The 19,150-nt window shown below is 63.5% G+C and overlaps 3 protein-coding genes across 3 annotated transcripts; all 3 read right to left on the bottom strand.

The window, feature by feature from the left end:
• Positions 1-1,653: 1,653 nt before the first annotated feature.
• On the bottom strand, positions 1,654-5,877 carry LSCM1_07181 (uncharacterized protein; the record flags this gene model as incomplete). Its single annotated transcript, XM_067324565.1, has 1 exon — positions 1,654-5,877. The coding sequence occupies one exon, from the start codon at positions 5,875-5,877 to the stop codon at positions 1,654-1,656; it is 4,224 nt and encodes a 1,407-aa protein (XP_067180922.1).
• Positions 5,878-6,889: 1,012 nt separating this feature from the next.
• On the bottom strand, positions 6,890-10,786 carry LSCM1_07180 (uncharacterized protein; the record flags this gene model as incomplete). Its single annotated transcript, XM_067324564.1, has 1 exon — positions 6,890-10,786. The coding sequence occupies one exon, from the start codon at positions 10,784-10,786 to the stop codon at positions 6,890-6,892; it is 3,897 nt and encodes a 1,298-aa protein (XP_067180921.1).
• A 785-nt stretch (positions 10,787-11,571) lies between these two features.
• LSCM1_07179 (uncharacterized protein) lies at positions 11,572-17,871 on the bottom strand (the record flags this gene model as incomplete). Its single annotated transcript, XM_067324563.1, has 1 exon — positions 11,572-17,871. One exon carries the CDS (start codon positions 17,869-17,871, stop codon positions 11,572-11,574), a length of 6,300 nt encoding a protein of 2,099 aa, XP_067180920.1.
• Between the last annotated feature and the right edge of the window lie 1,279 nt (positions 17,872-19,150).

Below are 19,150 nucleotides of genomic sequence, written 5' to 3'. Positions count from 1 at the left end.
CGAGAGAATAGTTCTTCTCTGTGTGTACGTGTGCGTGTGTGTAGGGGGGTGGGTGGGTGGGAGGGAGAGACAGCAGAGCAGCGCGAAGAGGTGGGTGAGCACGGCAGGACACTCATGGAAAAACGAGCAGAGTCTCTCGGGCGCGAAGTCCTCTGTGCGTCGTACTCCGCTTCCCCGACGCGCTCAGACTTTGCACCCATTCTAACACGCCGAATCGGCAAGCCCCACAGCAATACGCGGCGAGGCATGAAGATCTTGCCTGGGTCCTCCTCCTGCGTTTGTTGTTGCTGCTGCTGCGCGCGCCCTCTCCACTGTCGCACCCCATCGTCCTCAGGTGACACCTCTTGAATGTCTCATTGCCCTGTCCACATCTCCTCTGTTGGCCGTTGTTTTTTTTGTTTTCGTTCGACCGCTGAGGCTGTAGCTGGGTTGACAGCATCGCCCTCAGGTGTGCTCTTCGCACCGGAGAAGGGCGAGCGAAACTCATCTCACTGCGGTGTGGACAAGGCGGAGAGGGTGAAGATTGCGGGGTTCTACGTGGAAGGCGAGGAGACATGACTTGAAGCGAAGAAAAAAAATACACACAAAGGAGGGGCAGACGCAAAGAAAGAGAAGCGCCGCCCACGCAGGTCAACATATCCACGGCCCCCGTCGAACACACAGCGACGCAGTGATCGACGCTGATACACAGAGGCATGAAGCACCTTACCAGGGGGAGCTGAGGGAAGGGGAAGCGGTTCGGTGGCCAAACATGACACACACACACACACATACACATGGCGATCACAGAGACGGGAAGTCAGCATGGGGATGATACACGAAGATATGACACGCACATACACACACACATATTTGTCTGTACAGATGCCGGCGTAGATACATCTATACCTCCGTCCGCATCTCTTTACGTATGTGTATATGCATCGAGAACCGCCGCTGAGTACACAGGTAGTCAGGGAGGAGAGGGAAGGAGGAAAGGGGGGAGGAGGAAGGCGTCGACGGAGCCGCTGCATCGGACGCATCGGATCGAACGGGGGGAGGGGGTAGGGGAGCTGCACATATGTGAGGGAAAGATGTGAGAGGCTCGTGGGGTAACGAAATGAGGCAGCGGATAGAGAGAGAGGAGGTCGAGTCGCGATGCCTTCGCTATCCCCCACCTCTCTCTCTATCCGCTGCCTCATTTCGTTACCCCACGAGCACTTCGCCACCCGTCGTTCATCCAGCACCGCGACCACACTCCCGCCCTGCCCACTGTAGCCTTGCACCCGCACAAGCGCGAGTGACAGCGCCTGTACACCTCCTTGTTCTATCGTCTATACATTCTTCCGAGCTCCCTTTTCCACATCGCACACCGCTTGAGCTTATCTTAGAGGGCGATAGGGCGGTGAGGCAACCGGATGACCAGCCAGCATTGCCCTTGCTGAGCCGGCTGTCAAAGGGGAGTGATACAGGAGGAGGAGCCGACGACGGCGGCGACGGGGCGGGGGGAACGGGTGCGCCCAAAAGAGCGACTGCCCGCCCCCACCCTAACGTGACTTCAGGAGAGCGACGAGCAACCAACAACAAAAAAGCGCAGAGACCACACAGGAGTCGCGTCCAATGCAGAGCTCTACACACACATATATATATATGTGCGTGTGTGCGCGTGTCTGACTAAAGCGCTATCATCCGCGCCCCGCTCGCAAGTGGGGAAAAGTGCGAGCACAGCATCCACGCGAGCGCCTCAGATTTGGAAACGAAAGAGGAGCCGTCCTCCATGACGTGCACGGCGCCGCATACAGGGTCGCCAGTGAGGGCAGAGACAATCTGTCGGCCCTCGCCCGACAGCGCCGGCAGCACGCACCCCACGGAGGTGCAGTCGACCTCCTTCGAGTGGGGGGAGTAGGTACCGAGTGCGCCCTGCGCGTTCGCGAGGATCGTGCTCAGGGTCGCGCTGCCGGAGGCGGCTGCAAAATCGCGTGCCTTGGTGAAGGCGTGATTCAGCAGCTTCGGGAAGCGGTACACTTTCACAGCCATGAGCGCTGCAACCAGGAAGACGAGCGCCAAGAAGCGTTTGTGCTCTGGCGTCATGGTGGACGCGGCGGCGGGCGTGGACAGGGTACCGTTGGTGTTACTTGCGGCGTTGCTCGGCGTCTCGAGCGGCAGTGACACGTACGCAGAGACATTGTATGCCTGGCGCAGGTAGAAGGGTGTGTTGGCGCCATCGATGTCCTGAAGTGCGACACTCAGGAGACTCTCCATGAAACCGTTCATACTCTGCAGAATGGTGCTGTCCGTCAGCGGGCCCGTGGAAGGATCTGCCGCCAGCACCATGGCGGCGAGCTGGTTCTGCGAGGCGAGGCCGTCGTGCGCGTGCCGTTGCTGGATCGCCGCGGTGTCGAGCGGAAGCTGCAGCTTCCCGCATTCGCCCCGCACCTGCTCGTAAAAGGCCCTGAGTCGCTCGCTGACGCTGTGAACCGTGGACAGGTTGCCAGAGGTGAGCGACTGCGCCACCATCTTGCCCGCCAGTTGCTTGCACTGCGCCGTTTGGAAGAGCGTCAGCACTGTCGCGAGGGCGTCGTACGGATTCGACTGACGAGTCGCGCAGAGGAGCGCCGTTTCCCACTTGTGCTGGCGCGCGCTCTGCAGCATTGAGAGTCGAAAGGCGGTGTCAATGCTTGCCTGTTCGCGCAGCGGCACGGCGTGGACCAGATTATGACTAAGCACAACATCGCCGCTGTGCTGCAGGACCTTCACAGCCTCGTCATGGTGACCGTAGGCGAGCAGGACAGCAGCGAAGAGCTGCGGATTCGCGTAGCGCTTCAGCGCCGCCGCCCGCTGGAGCTGCAGCTGCTGCGTCGCAGCCGTGACACCGTTTGCGTCCACCGTGGTGTGATGCGGTGGCTCGCCTGCTTGCTGCTGCGGCTGCAGGTCGTTAGCGACCTGCGGACACGTCTGACACACCACTGTTGCAGCATCGTAGTGACGCTGTGAGAGACGTGTCAGCAGCTGCGCCGCCTTGTGGGCTTGCTCACCGATGATGTAATAGGTAACGGCTCGCGCGTCACCGGCCGCCTCCATCGCCTCTGCCGCCTTCTGGCACACACTACGCCAATAGGCACGAGAGATGGCCGGGCTTGCCGCAATGGCGCGGTCCCACTCCTCCGCCTCCATCAGCACATCGCAGTACGCCTCCAGCTGGCCCACACGTAAGAGCTCGTCAGCCGCCTCCAGCAGGCGCTGCTTCTTATAAGATGGCCCGGCGGCGTTGACCGACTTGCCGTGGGCGCGCTCGTTGGCGTGCGTAGCGCGAGCCCGCGCCGCCTCTGCCAGGTGCGGCGCCGGTACAACGAGCCCCGCCGCACCCGGCTTCCCCTCTGTGACCGCCATCTTGTATGCGGCCGGGTCCACCGCGTAGAGCGCCATCTCCGCCACCTCTGCGGCCCCGTTCGGGCCCTCGAAGAAGCCGACCAGCCTCTTGAGCCGCTCCGCGGGTCTACTGGCCTTCTCGGCGAGCTCTTTGGCGAGTTGCTGCACTGCTGCGCCGGCCACCTGCGAGACGGTTACGTTGGTCGTGGCCACGCCCATGACCGAGGATGGGTCGGCCACAATGCAGCTGTCGAGAGCGCCGAGGGCGGCGTCGAGGTACACCTGCCGCAGCAGGGCCACGTTCCACGCGACCAGCGTGCTATCACGGGCGGCGGACAAGAACAGGAGAGGGCGCTCGTTGTGACTTGAGATGGCGACGACGTCCGCGTTGTGGCCGCGCACAGTGGTGACAGCGATGCCGTTTCGAACGTCCCACAGGCGGATTGTCGCATCCGCGGAGCCGCTGATGGCCAAATAGGGCGCTAGACTGCACCAGGCCACGCTGCGCACGCACTCAGTGTGGCCCTTGAGCGCGCGCGACGACACGGAGATGGTGTGCGTGTCGTCAGATGAGAGGTCCCACACGCGCACTGTGCCATCGTAGCCACCGGAGAGAAGATAGTTTAGCGCTGTGGGGTTGTAGGCAACGTCGCAGACGGCATCTGTGTGCCCTGACAGGACGTGCACGGGGCGATCGCTGCTGCTGGAAAGGTTATACACGTAGATGCGGTGATCGTGCGCGCCGACGGCCAACATCTTGCTCTTGAAGGGCTCGATGTCGACCCCGTAGAAGGCGCCACGCGTCGCGGGGTAGCGCCGAACGACTTTCCCATCCTTCGAGGACAGCACGGCGACGCCGCTACGGGAGGTGGCGGCGATGAGGTTAGAGTCGCCAGCCGCCCAGCAGGCGCGATAGACGAGCTCCGTGAAGACTGGGGTGCGCCACGACTCGCGGTACGTCGACGTGGAGTACATGACCACCTCGCCACTGCCAAGAGCGGCGATGAGGTGCTTGCCATTGGGAGACCAGTCCACCGAGTGCACCATCACGGGCCCTACGGGGATGCTGTGCGAGAGGCTGACTGTGCGTAGATTCCAAAGACGGATCATCCCATCTGCGCCGCCCGTCGCTGCCTGATCGCGGTCGTGCTTGGACAGCTTGCAGCTGAGCGTCACGTCCGTGTGGCCGGTCACGATGTCGCACTCCAGCCGCTGCTGTGCCACGTCGTAGACCTTCACAGAGCCGTTTGTTAGCGCCACAACGACGCGCGACTGGTCAATGCAGGCGATGCTGCGAATGCCCATTCTGTTACTGCAGTTGCTGCCGTCCTCGGCGTCAACGGTGTCACTAGCGTCTGCTGCATCGTAGGCATCTGCGCGCCGGGGCTGTGGTGGCTGGCGCACCACCAGTATGCTGACACTGCCGACAGCCGACTTGCTCGAGACGGTCCACTTACGCAGCACTGGGCTGTCGGTGCTCGCCGTGTAGAAGGCGCCCGCCTCGCCGGGGATCCAGGAAATGGAGCTGATTTGTTTCTCAGGCAGCTTGCTGACGTCGAACGAATGGACGATGGAGCTCTTGCTCACGTCACAGAGCGCCAGCGCTCCGTCTTGCGAGCCGACAACGAGGTATTGCGCAGAGGTCGGCTCGAAGGCAAGGGAGGTCACAGGCAGCGGGCTGACGTCGAGGACTGTGCCGCTCTTCTCCTTCGCTGGGAACGGGCACAGGGAGGCTATTACACGTAGACCTGTGCTCGCATTCAGCGTCAAGAGGCACAGCGTACCATCTGAGGTGCCGCAAGCGACTTCGTCTGGCCGCGCTGCTGCCGCCACAACGCACTCCACCGACTCTACCGCGGCCGCCGACACGTTGCCCGTGCCGCTGAGGCTGACGGGGCTGAGCGCGCCAACTCCAGGGACGGCGCTGTGAGAATTGCTTGGTGCCACTGGAGAGCGGGGATGCTGCTCGCTCCCGCGTTGCTGTGATGGCGGAATGGCGACGCTGTGCGGCTCAGGGCGGTCGAGGCTCGTGTTGAGCGAAATGAGCCGCCCTGTGTTGGTGCCGCAGAGGATATGGTGTCTGCCAGCCAAGCACATGGTGGATGGGTTGCCTTCGCGCTTGAAGACATCTGAGAGCGTGGTGCCGCCAATTTTCTTCGCAGTGAGCGTCTCAGCATCCTTCAGGCTCCACAGAAGAACCTGCTTGTTGTGCGGAGTCAGGCACGCCATGTAGTCATCGTTGTACGCGAAGGCCGATATGGAGGCGCTGGCGCCATGGCCGAAGAGTGTTCTCAGCGGGTATTCCGTGACGGCGATCGTTTCGAGCGTCTGCTGTTGCTGATGCGGCAGTGAAACCTGCGCTGCGTCGCTGCGCGCACTCGATGGAACGGTCACGTTGGCGGTACTCACTCGGTAGAGGGATATGGCCTGAGTGGAAGCGAAGGCGAACGAGTCGGGCTTGGCAGCGACGCACTGCCGGCACTGTGCGCTGCAGCCGGGGGAGATGTAGGCAATGGGGGAGAGCGCCATGTCGTCCTAGAGGAGTTCCCTACGCCTGAAGGCAAAGAGGGAGCCAATTGTGGTGGTGTGCGTATCTGTGCGTAACCTTGCGTGTGCGTGTGTGTGAGAGAGAGGGAGGAGCGGAGATGAGTTACACGTGTGCGCGAGGGAGGGGGAGGGGGGACACTCCCCGGCACCTTATCTACTGAGGATATGCATATATACATGTATCTGCCTGGTGGGTCAGTGCTGACGCGCTGAAGCGCGCACGGATGAGCCCCTGAGAGAGAGAGGCCTTGGGGTGTTGCGCTACAGAGAAAGCGAGCGAGAGGGCGATAGGCGTTTAGGGATGGGGCGGGCAGTAAAGGCAAGGAGGGGTGGTGGTGGTGGAAGGAGGCCTGAACCTTCTTGCGCGGGTGCGGCGGTCTATGCACTGAGCCAGAGAGCCAGAGAGAAGTGGGAGGGGGAGGGATGCCTGTGGGCCAAAGAACACTTCTTCGTGTGTAAGTGTGTGTGTGTGTTACTTCTCGAAGGAAACGTGAGGCCGCACGGCAGCGGAGACGGGGGCGCGATCACCCATTCCCGCCTCCGCTGAGCGCCAGCAGAGTACCGTACGACGCTCCTCCTCGCGGAGTGCGGCTGTCGGGCGTAATGCTTCAGCTCGCCGCGTCAACGCCGGCCTCTCCCACCCCCCTTTGCCCACTTCACGCTGACTCGTTCGTGTGCGATGGCGCGCACCGTTTGGGGAATGGGTGGTGATGTGTCGCCGCAGGAGGAGTGAGGGAGAGGGGGTGTGAGCGATCAGAGACAGTGGCCAGGGCGCCTTGTGATGACGAGATGCGTGCGAAACGTCGCGGGAAGAGGAGGTGACGACACCCACCAGATCGAGGGGGGGCCGGGGACAGATCAAGACGCATATGTGCTGAGAAATGTCTCTGGGACATTGTCGGCGGGCAGATGAAGCCGCGGTCGCCCCCGCCACGTCTCTCGACGCTGTCCACGCACCTGCACTCGGCAGAGATGCACACGCGCAGCGCATCAGCTACTCTCTTGTCCTGCCAGCGATCGTGCGCACCTTCCCAGAGACATCTCTGCCATCCTCATCCAACTCAGCGCCAGCGCCATCACCGTCCGCCTCTCCAATGACAGCGTACAGCCGTTCCAGCTCCACAGTTGCCTCCATGCACCAACGCACGTTCGCTAGAAGCTTCTTCATGCCGAGGGTCCAGGTCGCTTCAGAAACGCTGCCATGGCGCACCGAGAAGCCGTCCACGGTGTCTCCATGGGCTCGAAAGGGAGGCTGAAGCGGGAACGTGCCACCGGCTGCAGCAGACGAGCCACAGCACTGCTTCGGTATTCCTTCCTGTAATGACGGCTGAGGGGACGACGCACTGGCAGACTCGCGCGAACCACTGTTGCCTTCCGCCGGCAGTGCACCCGACCTCCCAAACGTGCCGAGAGCTCCGGTGCTCTTTGGCAGCGCCGCACAACTGTCGTGCTTCCCTGAGCTGTTCCGATGGCCAGCACGGCTGCACAACTCCTGCACGAGCTGAGGCAGCGGTACAGGTGTAGGTTGCTGGCTGCAGGCCGCACACACCACGGCGTCGTTCGAGCTTTCGAGGCTGCCCGAAACGTCTGCCGATGCGGGCCGTGCCGCGGGGTAGGAGGCGGCGCTCACGCTCTCCCCATTCCTAGAAACCGCCGCCGCCGCCTCATGAGAGGATTGGGTCGGGGAGGCGCATGAGGCAGGCTGAGAAAACATGCTCTCTCGCATCCGCCAACAACGCAGGCTCTCGTGCAGCGCGTCGGACAGCTCTGTCACGCACGCAGCCACCGCCACACAGGCGGCGCCAAATGTCCGCCACGCGAGGAGGCGGTCCGTCAGATAGAAGTCTACTTCGTGGTCCACCACATAAGCGACAGAAGGTGCTGTTCCCATCGCCTGCGGTAACTTCCCGCTGCCTTTGGGCGGCGCACCTGTGACGCCTCTTCTGGTGAAAAGACTGAAGATGTTGAGAGGAAATGGCGATGCGGCGATGGACTGCGTAGCACCGCCGCCGCTGTGCGCAGCGCTGGCGGAAGCCGGCACCCGCTTCAGCAGCGCTAGCGTACTCCGATCCCCCGCAGGCCGCAGCACAGCCGTGCGGAACGCGAATCCATTCACTTGCGCCAAGTAGCTGAGCAGCAGCAGCAGATAGCCGCACGCGGCATTCACTTCGAGCGGCGACACACGGGTGTTCTTCACCTTTGCGACCGCGGTCGATGCCGGGGTGGCGGAGGCCACCGTGGCGGCGGCATCAGCCGGAGGAGAGAGAGTCGCTGATATTGCCGCCGCCTCGCCACTCGACAGACCCCGGTGCGCGCCACCGCCGCTGTCGCGGCATCCCTTTGCTGCTGTGCTGTCTCCGTCGCTGCAATCCGTGCTCGTGTGGCCGCTGAGCAGCAGCTGCGTGTAGCCCACCTGGCGGCTTACAAAGCCGTGGAGGTGCATGCACTCCTCGGACACAGGCAGGGGCGCAGGAATGAGAGGTGGCACCGTAGAGGTGGTGGATGCGACGGTGGCGCCGTCGCTGCGTACGTTTCCGCTACCTGCACCGGCGCGGCCGCCGTGGGACCCGGAGTACGGTAGGACAAGCCCAAGCCGCAGCCCTGCAATGAGCCCCACGGGGCCAGAGACGTCGATGGGAAAACAGAGGTCGTCGACTGGGGTGGTGGACACATAGGCAAAGCGCTCGACGAGGTCGTCGATCGCGCGCTGCCGCTCGGCCGCCTCATCACCGATGGTGAAAGCGCGCTGCACCTCGTGTATATTGTGTGCCACTGCCAGCCCGTGCCACCCCTGCGGCGCCACATCCGACGGTGGCGCCGTGAGCGTCTCCGCTGCGTGCCCGTCGCCACGGCTCCCCAGATCTGCGGCGGACTCTAGGGCGTGCAACTCATCTCGAAGCTCCGCCACCTGACGCTCCAGGCTCACTTGCTCGGCCGCCAGCCTCTCTAGCTCGGCCGTCATTTTCTCTGCATCGCGACGGAAGGACGCCCGTGTTGAAGCACCTTCGCCATTATCCGGCTGAGGTGCATCACATGGCTCGAGAGGCGCCCCTGTGGCGCACAGCAAAGTGTTTCGTGCGGTGGCAGCCCCTTTTGTGATGGGGAGAGACTCGCCGTGGGGGGCAGAGAGAGCCTCTAGCGAACGTAGTAGCCTTTCCTCCTCACTGCCGAACAGGTTCGCTGCGACCGCGTCAAGTGACATGAGCGGCAGACCCCTGTTGGACGCCTCCACAGTTGCGCTCGAGAGAAATGCCTGCCTCGCCTCCTGTTCATCACTGTTGCGTCGCAACTCCGCAGACGTAATGCCGGCCTCCCGCGACGGCGCCATTGGCGGCGCTGTGTGGCACATTGTGAAGAGGCGAAGCTTCTCCGCAAGCGTGCTCGACATCATCGCTGCAAGGGCTTTCGTGCCTTCCAGCGAACGGCGCGTGCGCTGCTGCAGCGGGGCAAGGCATGCATCCCTCCAGCAGTCCATGCACAGCGGCTGCTCATGCGGCACGGCGGTGTGGGCCAGAAGGCGCATCCAGCGGCGGCAGAGCTCATCAAAGGGCACCGTGCCGAGAGGGTCACCTGCCGGTGTTGCTATACTAATGCCGAGGTCAAGATGAGACGTCGTCGCTGGCTCCGGTGGCCCGGGAGAGAACGAAAGGGTCGACGGCGGAAGGCCTGCAAACGTCTTGTCCACCGAAAGCGTCCGTGCCGGTTGCATGCGCGCAGCAGGGGGGGTGGCGCTGCCGAGTGGAGGAAGCGCTCCGCACGCCCTCTTTTTATCGTACACAAGCGGTGGTAAGGTGCAGCTGCTGGACGCTTGTGGGGATATATGTGGGCTCGCGCCTGTGCGTGCGCTGCCACGCTCATCAGCGGGTGCCGAGCTGAGGTCGCTGTGCCCGTCTGCTACGTTGGAGCTGCTTGCCTCCTGCGTTGAGGAGACCGATTCGTCCAGTGACGTCCCTGAGCGAGCGGCGGCATGACCGTTCTCATCATCATCACCGACCTGTCTAATCGTTGAACTGTGCACCGGCACACCGAGGGAGGCGAGCTCCCACACGCTCAGCACGGTCGCTTCTGTTGGGACGGGGGTCACCAAGGGTGACGCGGCAGTGCTGACGGCCTGTGGCGCAGGCGACGCCGTCAGTGGGCCGTCAGTTGCCGAGGTCATCCCTACACACATGCTTGTTGTCGCGGCTGCAGCGCAGCTCTCTTGTGCGCGCGAGAGCAGGTCCGCCAGCTGCGACGAGGTCAGCAGCTCCGCTGACGAAAAGAAGTGGGGTGGTAGCTCATTGAGGAGCGCTTCGTCGGTGAGCTGCGTGCTGCTGGTGTAGCTTGCCCTGTCGCATTCCTCGAAGATGCCTGTCGATACGACAGCTGGCGGTATATCAGCAGCATCCTCACAGGTGTCCTCACATCGGACTGTGTGATCCCCTTCACCGACAGCCGTCACTGGTGGCTCAAGGGGACGGAAGAGGCGCCCAGTACCGCGGGTTGCATGCGAGTCGCGTACGGCGCCCTGCACCGCGGATAGCGGTGATGGCAAACGGAGGGGGTGCAATGGCGGCCCTTCGACAGCCACCGCCGGTCCAACCGACACGGACGCTGGCTCGTGCGGTGAACGCAGAACCGGTACAGCGCTCCGCTGCATTGCAGGGCGGACGACCAACGGCCGGCGGCAGCGACAGCACGTGAATCGAAGGGCACTAGCAGATGAGACCACATCGCCGCCGCTTCTTGCCATGCTGGGCATGACACCCTGCGTGCCGGGCGCGGGAGGGGGGTTGACTGCATACAGTCGTGGAGCTACAGCAGCACTAGGCGGGGCGGCGACACGTGAGTCTGAAGCATGGGCGACGCCAGGGGAGGTGCTGCTTGGCCCATCGGAAGCGGCTTTCCCCATCATCACCGAATCAGAGAGCGCAGGAAGTCGCGAGCGCTGGTGAATGACAGCGACACCATCGAGCGGTGCACCGCTGGAGGAGAGCACGAGGTGAAGTATGGTGGTAAGCTCACGCCAACGCGCGTGTCGTCCCTCCCCCCTCCCTCCTGTCCAAAGGAAGCGCAGTGGTGCTGCACGCAGTCCACGAAAGAAACCTGAGGGTGATGAAGGCGCGTTCGCTTAAGTGGAAAAAAGGCCGATAGAGGAGCGCAGCCAGCCTGCACGCTAGCGCGAACCTGTCCCTTTTTTTTTACGCGGGGAGTGGGCAGTGATGAAAGGCGGGGAACGCTGATTGCAACGCGGAGCTGCGAAAGGGGCACAAGGAGAGGGAGAGCGGAGGATAGAAGGTCTTTCAAAGACGGTTGCTGCAGGAAGCTCAGCATGCGGATGGGCAGCAAAGGGGGGCGGGGTGGGGTGAAGTATCGATAGGGACGCCCCGCTAGATTCACAGATGGTGCGCGCGACGCGCCACTTGCAGCAGCAGTGCAGTCAGGGAGAGTCCTTGTCGGCGGACGGACTCTTTTTTCTGTGCATTTTTTTTCCGAGTTCGGCGCCGTCCACAGAGGGGGGTGCCTCTCCCCCTTCAACACACACACACACACATGCGCGCGGAGGGGTGGGACGACAACTCTGTCCGGTAGACGGCATGCGAGCAGTGAAAAGGAAGGAGGAGGAGCGGGGCGGGTGAAGACGGCAGCCGCTCGTGGAACGAAGGGGGATACAGGCGGCCGGCGCTGCTGTGGCGCTCACCGGGCTGTGTAGTAGAGCGAGCCGCTGACGTGATAAGTGGCGCGTGAAGCTTCCACGACTACCTCACGTGCGGCCTCGAAGCCGCCATCACGGCTTGGCCTTGAAGCAGATGCGGTTGGTCGGAGAAGAGAGGCAGCTTCTTCTCTCGATAAAGCGGGCTCCAGAGCGTGTGTTTCATGCGCCTCCGAGGAGCTCGCGTGATGCGATGAGGGCCGCGGTGGTGGCGGTCTCGGCGCTGGTAAGCGAGTGAACGCGGAGGAAGGGGATGCGGGCGTGGCGGTGGGCGCGCGCGGTGGCTCTGCGGAGTACGATGGAGATAGCCGCAGCTGCTGAGGCCCTTCCCCCGCCGCCACGGCACCGAGTGTGAGCGGCGGCGGCAACGACAGGGTAGCGTGCGAGAGTCGAGGCGGCAGCGCGGCCAGAGGCGGAGGCGTTGCGGCGCACACATCCATATCTGAGACTGGCGCGTCGGCGGGGAATGACGAAGGTGACGCTGCTGTCTTCGCCCTGCGGCCTACGATGTTGAGCCCGTCTTTGTTGAGAGACGTCACCCTCTTTGCGCTGTTAGTCTTCGCAGTGGTGATGGCGGCAATACCCGGCCCGTGATCCGCGAGACGCTCAGCAGTGTCGCTGCCGGCCAGCTCCCGCTGGCGAGTCACACTTGGGATGTACAACGCAAGCGGCTGCGGCAGAGGCGGTGGCTCCGCACCCGCTGCCGTCACACGTGTGGCCATGCTGGCCACTGTCATCGAAGGGGTTGCTGTGCCTGATGCAGCCTGGCATTGCAGGTGCGCGTTCCACAATGAGGCACCGGTATCGCTGACAGTCTGAGCAACTCCTTCGCGGCCGCTGCTCCCAGCAGCAGAGCAGGCCCCGCCTGGCAACGCACTCTGGGTGAGCTGCTCCGGCGTGGGCAGCTTCGTGCGAGAGCGACACTGCTGCGCTGGGAACGGTGACGTCTCGCCATGCCCGTCACTCGCCTTGCGCGCTTTCGTCTCCATGTCACTGCTGCCATCGTGAGGATGCCTCGTGTGAGAGTGGCGGCTGCACGGGTGGCCACTTTGGAGCTGCTCGTAGTGGTAGGCGAGCTCGGGGCTGGGACGCCACTCCACTTCTGCCGCCAAGGGAGCGGTGCAGGATACCGGAAGAGGATGACTGTCGCCCGCGCACTGGTGTCTGTGCAGTGCACTCCCGTTTCTCGAGCTGCTCGAAGGTGGATCGAAGTGGGTAGGCGGTGAGGAAGAGCTGCATACCACGTCCGTCATGGTTGTGTCGTCCACGTGGATCGACCACTCCGACTTGGTGAGTGCCGGCCCGGCGCCAACGCGTGGTGGAAGAGAGAGCGCACCTGTTCTCCCACCGGAGGGAGGCGCCCCTCCCACAGAGATGTTGGCCAACTCCATGTTCAAGACGTACACCTCACGCTTGTACTGCTCCTGGTCGCCCAGCCACTGAAGTCGCGCCTGCTGCAACGCCGCCACTCGCTCCTCCGCCTCGCGGCGCCGCTTGCGCTCCTGCAGCAGCGATGCGCGCGTCTCGACTAGCTTCTCTTGCACGGCCATGCGCTCCGCTCGCTCCGCCTGCTGTCGATGCAGCTGCGACGTCAGCGACTGCAGCTCCGTGGAGGCGGCGTCGTACTCGTGCGTTCGCTGCTTCAGCGCTGCCATCAACGTCTCATTTTCCTGCGCCAGCCGCTGCAAGAGTTGGCTCGACTCCTCCGCGTGACGCGTCTGCGCGGCGCTCCGCTGCAGGTGTAGATGAAGGTGCGCGGCAAGCCGATCGGGTAGGAGGGGGCGAAGATGTAGCGCCAGCAGCGATGGGTGCGTTGGCGGAATCGTCGTGGTACTGTGGCCTGGCAGCATGAGCAGTTTCTCACTCAACGCGTGGCGCGCTTGGGCAAATCGCAGGAGCTCCGCCGTCGCACGTCCACTCGCCGACGCAGCCGCCACCACCCCTGCCCAAAGGTGCCGCGTCACGGGATCCTGCACGTCGATCTGTGAAATCATCAGCAGCTGCATAAGCTGTCGCTGCGGGTGGTCAGCGCCGATGCCCGCCGTGCCGTTCTCGTTCGCGCCACCACTGCAGTCGAAGCACCCCCGGTGCCCTCTACCACGCCCCCCGACCTCGCCCTCATCGTGTGCGACGGCGGCAAGTTCCAGCGGTGGTGGGAGACGCACAACGGGGAGGATGCACGCGTCGGAGCGTGTCGTGTAGCGCTGAAGCAGGCTGTGATGAGGCAAGGCCACCACACTGGTGAGCCCCGGAGTGGCGGCACCCCACGTAATGGCAGAGGTGAGCGCCAGTAGGAGCGGCTGCCATGCCGCAGGCTGCACCGCTGCGGCGGCAGAGGTGAGTGGGGCTCCATCACGGTGACGTGCTCCGGCGTTGCCCCGCAGGCGCTGGCGCGCGGCCAGGAGCCTCGAAATGCGCATCACAGCCCGCACAGCATAGACGGCTGCTCGGAGACGCGTAGCAGGAGCAGCGGACGGGGGCCACGCATCCGCAAGCCACGGAGATGCCCCACCAGCAGCTTCCGTTGGCCACCGCGGCCCTTGCTCACCAGTCACTGCCGTCGCTGGATCACTGCCTCTCGGGCAGTTCCTCTCCAGCACACGTGCGACGACGCTCATCGTCTGCGCATCTGTCCAGGCCAGCGCACGCAGAATTTGGTAGTGTCCCTGCAGCTGTTGGTAGTCCGCCAGGAGTCGCACAATAAACGCCACAGCGATCGTAATCAGCGCGTGCAGGCCCGTCTGAGTCTGATTGGCGACCAACAGCCGCGCTTCCAAATCTTCGATGTGTACGCAAAGGTCTGCCTGGCGGCGCTCCAGCCGATCACGGGCTGCGGTGACGTCACTCAGTGCGTGCTGCAGAGCTTCGTGAGAGGCATGTTGCACGCTGCGATTCACATCCGTCTCCACCAGCGCTTGCTCCGTGCGGCTCAGCTTCTCTTCCGCTACGCATATACGGCGACGTAGCACGTCGCGCTCGCTCTCCCACTCGCCCGCTTGGTGGCGTACTTGCGCGCTGTCAATCTCGCGCTGCCGCTTCGCGTCGTCTAGTTCATGCTGCATCTGCTCCAGCTGGTGTGCGCGGCGCTGCTCCGCAGTGCGAGAAAGACGCAGTTGCTGCTGATAGTGCGCTTCCGTCTCTCGCTGACTGTCCTCCAGCGCTATGCTCTTTGCCATCATATCTGCAACGAGGCGCTGTAGCCCCTTGAGCGACTCCACAAGGGTGTGCTGACGCTTGCGCCATCGTGCGAGCAGCTTCAGAAGACCCCGCGCGATTACGGCCACATCGCGGCACACATCACTCTCTGCCGAGTCACCACCCGCACCCGTCAACTCAGTCGCGACGGGAGCGGACATGGGCAGTCTAGCAGAATGCGCAGCCGGGCTGGAGGGCGGCCTCGACGGTGATGGGTCTGTACTGGCAGCGACGGCCTCCGCTTCCTCTTCCTCGTCCGCCTCAAAGGCCACGCGCTGTGGCACGAAGCCATGGGGATGAAGCATCACCTCCAACGCGGCTGTGATCGCGTCTCGATCGGAGGCCCACACAAGCGCCGCGTCTGCTGTCGGGTGCGCCATGGAAGCGTCGCCTTCGTTTTCTTCGGCATCGTTGCGCGACTCGGCCGGCGTGGGTGAGCGACGCGACGGCGACTTCGGAGTGCAGGTGCCCCTCCTCGAGACGCGGCCACCTGCGCTTTCGGGGCCGTCACCCACAGCATTTCCAGTAGCCGTCGGCCTCACCCACGACGCAGACAGGGGACGCGCGTACTCCCGCAAGGCACGCCGCACAACGTTCACGACCTGCTTCAGCTGCATCTCTGCCGATCGCCACATCGCAGAGTGTGCGGCCTGACGATCCTCTCGTCTCCGTTCGCGCTTCTGACACGCCGCAAGCTCGCGTCGAGACTCCAACAGCTGCGCCTCGGCTGCCTTGAGGGTGGCCATGTGCGCCCGCTTCTGCGCCTCCGCCTCGCGCACCGCCTTCTCCAGTGTGGACAGCTTTCGCTGTTCCTGCAGCGTTGCTTCTGCTGCCGCCTCTTGCTGCGAGCGTAGGGTGGCGGCCACAGTCTCCAGCGCCGTCAAAACGGCATGCAGCGAAGCTTCACAAGCCTCTCTGAGGGGGCCGCCAAGTCCGTCGAGATCCAACGAATCCGTCGCGACCGCAGCCTCCAGCGGGCCCTGCGCGTTGGGTAGGCCCACCAGGTGAAGGAGAGCACTGACAGCGGAGCGCACGGCAATCCACCTCTCCGCCTCCCGACGCTGCTGCGCGTTGTGCCGCGCCAACAGGGCGGCGCTTTCTCGACGCAGCTCGCGGTACTCGTGCTGAATCTCCCGCAGCAGCTGCGGCTCCGGTTGCCGTTCATCTCCTGTCTCAGAAATCGCGCCCCGCTGCTGAGGCGTACCCCTGTTGGCGCTGTCCTTGTTGGTCGCCGCCGTTTCTAGCCCCGGCCCCACCACTGGCGCTTGCCTTGCTGTCTCGCACATGCGCTCCGCGTTCTGAGCGGCTGTTTCGGCACTCGCCAATGCCCCCCGAAGTTGCTCCACCTGATCCAGCAGCTCTGCCACACGCCCCTCAGCAAGTCGCCGCTGCCGCGACTCATGCTGGAGGCGGGCGTCGGCAATGGATAGCTGAGAGAGTATCGTCTGCTCCCGCAGCTGCTGCTGCGCCAGCACGTCTGGATGCACTCGCGTGTACGGCGAAGCAGGGTCCTCTTGTGGTGGCGCCACAGTGGCGGGGAGGTGTACATCGTCCGTATTGGTGGCCACATCCACACGAATGACCGCTGCGCTGCCTTCCCCTCCGGTCTCACCTGAGGGCAACGACACCGCATGTAACGATACAGCCTTGCTGTGTTTGTGGGAACACTCTGGCGGAGCACCGCCCGCCTCCAGCTGCATCTGCAGCGCGGCTCCCGCTACTCTAAGCGACGCCCACTCGGCCTGTTTCTCCTCGAGGAACTGATGTTCTCCGCGCCACTGACTTGTTTGTTGGGGTTGCTCGGAACGCGCTCGTCTCACTTCCTTCTCCAGTGCGCTTCGCAGTTCTCGAAGCTCCCGCTCATGTGCTTGCTGCTGCTGTGCTGCCGCTGCCCGAGAGCCCTCGAGCTGCCGCTGTAACTCCACCTTTGTGCGCCGCAGCCTCCCTACACCCTCCTCGAGACGTAGCACCTGTTGAGAGAGCGTGGTAACAGCATCCTCGTGTGCCGCACGCTCCTCGGCGCGCCGCGCGTCCGCCTCAGCGAGCTGAACTTCCAGTGCACGATAAGCGGCCGCTAATGCATTGGCCCGCTGTGCCTCTTGCGCGGTCTTTCGCTGGCATCGGCGCAATTCCTCTACCTGCTGCTGCGTCTCCCGAAGCAGCCGCTGCGCGTGCGTCGCGAACGCCTGTTGCCACAGCGCACCATCCACCTCCGTGTGCACGGTTGAGCTTTGAGGCGCGGCAGCAGCCTCTGATGCACCCTTAGCACCAGTAGGTGCCGTCTCGTTCAGTGAGGCGTACAGTGTTCGTCGCAGTGACGTCTCCGCAAGGAAGCCGTCCTCCTGCGGTGATAAGCACGAGGCAGCTGTCGTCGCGCTTCGCGAGTTGAGATTGGAAAAGACCAGCCCAGTCGAGTCCACGCCTGCGGTCGAACCTGTGAAAGTGCAGGCGCGCCTTTGAACATCATGGTTGTCGCGCCTCTGCGCATTGTCGTTGTGGGCGGCGGTAACGCGGCGCTGAGTCGGCGTCTGATTCTGCGGAGCTATCGTTGCGGTTTCTCGAAAGGGGGGCGCGGGGGGAGGGGAGGAGGAAGCGATGGAGGAGGGGCTTCCCCCCCCCTGGGCTGCACTGGCTGCTGGCGGTAGCGGGTCCGGCGCATTCGCTGGTAGTGCCCGTGCGCCGGCGAGTTCCTCATCGTGCTTTGGACGCAGGATTGCAGCGTGTGGCGCCCTCCCTGGCTGACGCAACGCCTTCGGCGGAGAAACGTTCGACTCGAGGGGTGTGGAGCGGCGGCCGGTGGTCAGATCAGCAGCCTCTGTGGCTTGCCCCTCCGAACGACGGCCGCTCTTTTCACAGCTGCTCATGCGCAGCAGCGCTTCAAGAATGTCGGTCGCCTCCCAACGAGAATAGTCAACCGTGTCAGCACCGCCCGTTTCCACCGTTGGTGTTCCTGCGGATGTCGTTGCCGTTGGTGAAGCAGACGACACGGGGCGCGGTGCTGCGTCGACCACGGCAGCGTTACGGCCCGACGGCGATGCCGAAACGGCGCGTCCACCGTCCTGAGGCGAAGAAAAGGCATGAGCGGGCATGATGGCGGCGCTGCCGACAGATGCAGCGTACTATCTTCGCAGAGAGGGCTTGAGGGAGGGGAAAAGGGGGTAATGCTGCGCTGAGGCGGACGAAGGGGGAGGAGGGAGGGAGGAAGGAGGACGACGTGCAACGGTAAGCGTGCACGTCCCCGCCTTTCTGTGTATGACGACAAGGGTATCGGTGTGTGGTTGCGTGTGTATGTGCGTGTGGTCACCCACTCAGACGACACATACACTCCCTTCTCCACCTATGCGTGTGGTAATCCCCTTTACCGTCCGTGGAGAAAAAAAAAGGGAAGCAGCGTGAGAGACAGAGGGGGTGCTGGTGGTGGTGAGGGTGCAGAGGAGATACAGAGGCACGCGCACATACACACATATATATATACATTTAGATAGAGAAAGCGATACACGGAGGTATACCCATACAGCGACGCAGACGAGTCCGCAGGACAAAAAAGAGGACACGTGGGCGTTTACCCGCGCGGTGCGGCGACGGTACCCCTACTGCTTACAGGGGTGGGCGGATGGGGTAGCTCACTGGGGATGTGCCTCTGCTGGATGCGGTGAGAGGCGCCGCATGCATGGGCACCGTGCACAGGTCGAGGGGAAGGGGGACGGGTGAGAGGCTGGCCATGGGCGATTAATTCACATGCGTGAGCCAAAATGAAGAGGCCCTCTCTACACTTACGACAGGCATGTGCGCACGCCCTCCCCCCCCCATCAACTCGTCCTCCCCATTTCTCCGCCGTCACCGTCCCACGACTGCGGATAGAGGGTGGGCTGGTGGGAGCGTGGGAAAGAGAGGGGAAGAGGGGGATAAGGGGAGGAGAGGGCCCTATGCGCGGAGGTGAGGGCGGGCGGTTGCAGCCGCGGGGCCCTCATCTCCCGCTCTGCTCACAAGGCAAGCAAAAATTGGTGTACATCTGCAAGAGATACAAAGGAGGCCGAGGCCGCCGCAGCGGCAGCGGTGCCAAGCAAGACGAGTGAGAGGGGAGGGGGTCGCGAACGGGTGCGACCCGAACTGTGCGCACGCACATGTCTGTGCATCGCTGCTCCACCTTGACGCAGAAGAGTGGAGGTACGAGGGAGTGAAGGGGCGAGGAAGGGGTGGAGAGCGGACACCCCCCCCCCCACACACAGACGTACAGAAGAGGTACCGCAAAAAATAAAAATAAAAAAGCTGCTAAAGGAACGGAATGGTGCGCATGATCCGCTCCGCATCCTGAAAGGGCCGGCATACATGCAGAAGAGGCGCCGCTAGCGATGCTCAGCGCGCTGC

Source organism: Leishmania martiniquensis, chromosome 8, assembly GCF_017916325.1.
Source record: "Leishmania martiniquensis isolate LSCM1 chromosome 8, whole genome shotgun sequence".
NCBI lineage: Eukaryota > Euglenozoa > Kinetoplastea > Trypanosomatida > Trypanosomatidae > Leishmania > Leishmania martiniquensis.
Note: the sequence above shows the minus strand (reverse complement) of the source record. Positions and strands in the feature narration are given on the sequence as shown.